Source organism: Acinonyx jubatus, chromosome A2, assembly GCF_027475565.1.
Source record: "Acinonyx jubatus isolate Ajub_Pintada_27869175 chromosome A2, VMU_Ajub_asm_v1.0, whole genome shotgun sequence".
Lineage (NCBI taxonomy): Eukaryota > Metazoa > Chordata > Mammalia > Carnivora > Felidae > Acinonyx > Acinonyx jubatus.
In genome coordinates, this window is record NC_069383.1 from 158,942,178 (window position 1) to 158,948,604 (window position 6,427).

Consider the following 6,427-nt stretch of genomic DNA (forward strand, 5'->3'; position numbering starts at 1 on the left):
CTAATTACCTGTTATATGCTCTGTTATTGTTGCTTAATATTTTAATTCACCTTGATTACGCACATTTTACAATTATTACTTTACAGACTCAGTGTTTTGTTTAAACTTTTCCTACACATATACCAATTTCTTAGTAAACCATTGCTTCTTGGACATCACTTACTCTGTGGATTCCATTTATTTTAGCCTGACGCATATTCTTGAGTAATTCTTTCAGCAAAAACCCATGCATGCTGTCCTCTCCCAATCTGTATCTGAAGTGGCAATACCCCAGTCAAGGTCCTTTGAACTGAGTCTTCAAACCTGTGTTGTTGCAATGTATCAATTGTTCAAGGTGCAAAATATATATAAGCTAGTATTGTAAATAACACAGATAAGCAATTGGTTATAAGCTCATCTAAACTTCTGGACTCATCTCCATGGCATTCATGTAACTGTCCCCTTTCAATACTTTCAGAGGAATGATACCCATGGAACCAAGGAACCGAACCAGCGCATTAGAATTCATCCTCCTGGGGCTTTCAGAAACTCCAGAGCAGGAGACCCTCCTCTTCTCTCTGTTCCTCTGCATGTATGTGGTCATGGCCATGGGAAACCTTTCAATCATCCTGGCCATCAGCTCAGACTCCCACCTCCACACCCCCATGTACTTCTTCTTAGCTAACCTGTCTTTGGTTGATTTTGGTCTGGCCACCAACACAGTCCCCAAGATGCTGGTGAACATCCAAATCAGGAGCAAGTCAATCTCCTATGCCTGCTGCCTGACCCAGATGTACTTTTTCCATTTCTTTGGCATCGTTGACAGTGTCCTGATTGCCATGATGGCTTATGACAGGTTTGTGGCTATATGTCACCCCTTACACTACACCACCATTATGAGCCCACGCCTCTGTGGTTTGCTGGCCGGTAGCCCATGGGTGTTTTCCTACTTTATATCCCTCACTCATATCCTCCTGATGGCTCGTCTGGTTTTCTGTGGGAACAATGAGCTACCTCACTACTTCTGTGACCTCACTCCCCTTCTCAGGCTTTCTTGCACTGACACGTCTGTGAACAAGATCTTTGTGCTCATTGTGGCTGGGCTGGTGATAGCCACACCTTTTATCTGCATCCTGGCCTCCTATGCTCGCATCATTGTGGCCATCATGAAAGTCCCTTCTGCAGGGGGCAGGAAGAAAGCCTTTTCCACCTGCAGCTCCCACCTCTCTGTGGTTGCTCTCCTTTATGGGACCACCATTGGGGTCTATCTGTGTCCCTCCTCTGTCCGCACAGCTGTGAAGGAGAAAGCCTCTGCTGTGATGTACACTACAGTCACCCCCATGCTGAACCCCTTTATCTATAGCTTGAGGAACAGAGATCTGAAGGGGGCCCTGAGGAAGCTTGTCAACAGAAAGATCACTTCATCTTCCTGACCACAAGGACACCTGGAAACTTCCAGGAAGTAAGATCTCAACATCTAGGGTCTTGGGCACAAGTATAGAATTGCACGGTTTGGGAAAACAGCCACTTTGGAGTTTGAGTTGTAGAAGTTTCGAAGGAAATCTCAAGATGGCCCTATTACTCTATGTTCTCAATTACTGGGACAAGTAAGGATGTGTCAAGATCAGTCTAGCCCTACCAGATTGGATTTGTCCTGATTCAAAATCCAGTTAGCTTTCCACAAATATTTATTGAGTTCATATTCTCAACTTGATATAGGTGCTAGCCAGGGAGTGGTGAGGAGACACAAGATTCCTATAGTGTGGAGTTTATAGCTGCATGTGGGAGATGACACTGGACATTAACTATAATAGAACGAAATACGCACACGAGGGCAAGGATAGGACAGAGTAGGAACACCCAACAGAGTCTGGAAGGGGGGTCAGGGAAGGTTTCCTAAAAGAGATGATCTTTCACCTCAAAGGATAAGATGATGTTTTTCAGGCAAATATGAGGAGAAAGAGTATCAGGGAAAAAAAAAAACAGTATGTGAAAAGACGAGAGAGCAAGAGAAAGTGAAAGTGAAATATCCAGTTATGGTGAATGACTTGGGTCATGCCAGATCAAGGACTTTGGGACCAATTCAAGAGTTTTGCTTTTTCCAGAGAACCAGGCAGTAATTGATTTCCAGGGACCAAAGTCAGGGAGCATGTGAATGAATCATGCCCCCCCCCCCCCGCCAACTTCACTCCTATTCTATCTTCTGGAGAAACAAGATGGCATGACCTAGATAAAAGTTGCACAAATCACAAGGGAAAAAATTCAGGCCACGCATTAAGGGGATGAGGAATAGTATAAGTCTTTCAAAGAGAAAAATGCCAATCAATTGAATCATGAATGTCTAAGCCAAAAGGAAGCTAAGGCATATCTCCATCATCATATATGCCTGTGGAATGCATAGGAGTAGTAACACTGCTTACAACAGAAGTGAGAGCTATTCATTATGAGTTTATCTTGTGCCATACACCGTACTATGTTTCTTTTCTTTGTTTCATTTAGTCATTCCAAAGCCCCTATGAAGGTAATACATTTCATTTTTTTTTAATTATTGGGTGGTAGTGCTAATACTCATATGGAGATTTACAACTGAAGTGAAATGAGTGGTGCCTTTTCAGGGGCCAGAAATTTTCAAATGGTGCTAAGAAGCTGACATCATCTTAAGCCAAATGGCTTCGAATGATCACACATCCAATTTGCCTTTGGCACTTCCTTCCATGAAAATTAAATTAGAATTTCTCAGTTGAACAAACAGATACCAGACCTGGTACTGTTATGGCAACTATTAGTGAGAGCACAGGTAGAAAAATCCATTTAGTGGGGGAATGTCCTAATGGATAAAATACAGAATTTAAAAATTTTGGAGTTTGCAATGGAGTACCCATGCATCTGGTCATGGAATGTTTTGGATAACTAAAAACACAGGTGAAAGTTGATCCACAGCCTCTTCCTTCCTAAGTTTCCTTCCATTCTCTTGCCACATGCATGGAAGTAATCACAGTGTTGGCTGGGAGAGAGCTGGAATTTGCAAACTTGGAAGACTATTACAACCTGGGACTCAGAATATTTGTGAATATTTCTCTCTGATACAGAAAGATATGGCTTGAGCTAAAGCACTGATTTGACCCCCTCCCCTTCTATGGAATGAAAGATTCATTAGCCAATAAAATCTCTTAAGGTTTTGTTAGCTAAACTGTCTTCAATTGTTTTATGTTAAGACATTAAAAAATGCTGATTCAAAGGGGCACACATACCCCAATGTTTATAGCAGCACTATCAACAATAGTCAAATTATGGAAAGAGCCCAAATGTCCATCAGCTGATAAATGGATAAAGATGTGGTATGTGTGCATGTGTGTATGTATGTATGTGCGTATGTGTGTGTATGTGTATATACATATACATGATGGAATATTACTCAGTGATCAAAAAGAATGAAATCTTGCCATTGCAACAGTGTGGATGGAACTAGAGGGTATTATGCTAAGTGAAATAGGTCAGTCAGAAAATGACAAATATCATATGATTTCACTCATATGTGGAATTTAAGAAATTAGGAGGAGGGAAGGAAAAATAAGACAAAAATAGAGAGGGCACCAAGCCATAAGAGAGTCTTAAATACAGAGAACAAACTGAGGGTTGCTGGAGGGGAGTTGTTAGGGGGATGGGCTAATGAGCGGGAGCATTAAGGAGGACACTTGTTGGGATGAGCAGTGGATGTTTATATGTAAGTGATGAATCACTAAATTTTACTCCTGAAACCAATACTACACTATATGTTAACTAACTTGGATTTAAATAAATTTAAAAAAAATTTTTAGGGGCTTCTGGGTGACTCAGTCCCTTAAGCGTCTGACCTCGGCTCAGATCATGATCCTGCGGTTCATGGGTTTAAGCCCCATGTCAAGCTCTGTGCTGACAGCTCAGAGCCAGGAGGCTGCTTCAGATTCTTGTTTCCATCTTTCTCTCTGCCCCTCCCCCACTTGTGTTCTTCTCTCTCTCTCTCTCTCTCTCAAAAATAAACATTAAAAATTTATTTTTTATTTTTTATTTTATTTTTATTATTTATTTTTGAGAGAGAGCAGGGGGAGGGGCAGAGAGATAGAGGGAGAAAAAATCCCAGTCAGGCTTCATGCTGTCAGCACAGAGCCCAATGTGGGGTTTGAACTCACAAACCATGAGATCATGACCTGAGCTGAAATCAAGAGTTGGACATCAACTGACTGAGGCACTCAGGCACCCCCCACATTTTTTTTTTAAAGGAGATTGCATCCTCTGGGCAAATATCTAGTAGTGCAATTGCCCGGTCATAGGGTAGCTCTATCTCTAAGTTTCTGAGGAGCCTCCACACTGTTTTCCAGAGTGGCTGCACCAGTTTGCATTCCTGTCAACAGTGTAAGAGGGTTCCCTTTTCTCTGCACCCTCATCAACATCTTTTGTTTCCTGTGTTGCTAATTTTAGTCATTCTGACAGGTGTGAAGCAATATCTCATTGTGGTTTTGATTTGTATTTTCCTAATGATAAGTGATGTTAAATACTTTTCATGTGTCTGTTAGCGGTTTATGTGTCTTTGGAGAAATGTCTGTTCATGTCTTCTGCCCATTCCTTCACTGGATTACTTATTTTGAGTGTTGAGTTTGATAAGTTCTTTATAGATTTTGGATACTAGCCCTTCATCTGATATGTCATTTGCAAATATCTTCTACCATTCCATTGGTTGCCTTTTAGTTTTGTTGATTGTTTCCTTTGCTGTGCAGAAGTTTTCTATCTTGATGAAGTCCCAGTAGTTCATTTTTCCTTTTGTTTCCCTTGCTTCCAGAGACATGTCTAGTAAGAAGTTGCTTCAGCTGAGGTCAAAGAGGCTGCTGCCTGTTTCTTCCTCTAGGGTTTTGATGGTTTCTTTTCTTACATTAGGTCTTTCATCCATTTTGAATTTTTGTATATGGTGTAAGAAGGTGGTATAGTTTCATTCTTCTGCATGTCGCTGTCCAGTTTCCCCATCACCATTTGTTGAAGAAGCTGTCTCTTTTCCATTGTACTTTCTTTCATGCTTTGTTGAAGATTAGTTGACCATATAGTTGTGGGTCCATTTCTGGACCCCATTTCTGGGTTCTCTATTCTGTTCTATTGATCTATGTGTTTTTTGTGTGTGTGTGTGTGCCAGTACCATACTGTCTTGATGATTACAGCTTTGCAATACAGCTTGAAGTCCAGAATTATGATACATTTCACTTTGTTTTTCTTTTTCAACATTACTTTGGCCATTCATGCTTTTCTTTTTCAACATTACTTTGGCTATTCAGGGTCTCTTCTTGTTCCATACAAATTTTAGAATTATTTGTTCTAGCTCTGTGAAAAATGCTGCTGTTACTTTGATAGGGATTGCATTGAATGTGTAGATTGCTTTGGGTAGCGTAGACATTTTGACAATATTTGTTCTTCTAAAATATTTGAAGGGGCACATGTACCCCAATGCTTATAGTAGCACTATCAATAATAGCCAAATTATGGAAAGAGCCAAAAGGTCCATTGACTGGTGAATAGATAAGGAAGGTATGGAGGGGATATATATAAGATGGAATACTACTCAGCTATCAAAAGAAAGAAATCTTGGCATTTGCAAAGACATGGATGGAACTAGAATGTATTATGCTAAGTGAAATAAGTCAGTCAGAGAAAGTCAGATTTCACTTATATGTGGAATTTAAGAAACAAAACTGTTGAACATAGGGTAAGGGGAGGAAAAATAAAATAAGATAAAAACAGAGAGGGAGGTAGCCCATAAGAGATTCTTAAATATAAAGAACAAACTGAGGGTTGCTGGAGGGGAGTTGGGAGGTGGGCTAAATGGGTGATGGCATTAAGTAGGACACTTGTGATGAGCACTGGGTGTTATATATAAGTGATGAATCACTCAGTTCTGCTCCTGAAACAAATACTACACTATACATTAATTAACTTGAATTTTAATAAAATCTTGGAAGAAAAAAAACTTAATAAGAAGATTGAATTGGTAATCCAAAATCTCCCTAGAAAGAAAAGCTTGGGACCAGATGGCTTCAGTGGTCCAAACTTTTAAAGAAGAATTTGCACCAGTACTACTCAAACTCTTCCAGAAAGAGGAGGAACACTTCCAACCTCATTCTGTGAGGCCAGCATTGCCCTGGTATCGAAGCCAGGCAAAGACACTGTAAGAAAATAAAATTACAGACCAACATCCTTTATGAATACTAATGCAAGAATCCTCAACAAAATACTAACAAACCCCAACATAGTGACAGAATTGTACATCATGACCAAGTGAGATTGATTCCTGGAATGCAAGAATAGTCCAACACAAGAAAAATCAGTCAATGTATATAGCACATCAATAGAATGAAGGGGGAGAAACACATGATTATTTCAATTGTTGAAGAGAAGTCACTTGATGAAATTTAACGGCCTTTTGTGC

General features: G+C 40.2%; 1 protein-coding gene across 1 annotated transcript; it reads left to right on the forward strand.

Annotated features, from left to right (window-relative positions):
• The first annotated feature begins 430 nt into the window (after window positions 1–430).
• On the forward strand, window positions 431–1,412 carry LOC106979023 (olfactory receptor 24-like). Its single transcript, XM_015076783.3, has one exon. It carries the CDS (start codon window positions 462–464, stop codon window positions 1,410–1,412), a length of 951 nt encoding a protein of 316 aa, XP_014932269.3. The 5' UTR covers window positions 431–461.
• The last annotated feature ends 5,015 nt before the right edge of the window (window positions 1,413–6,427 follow it).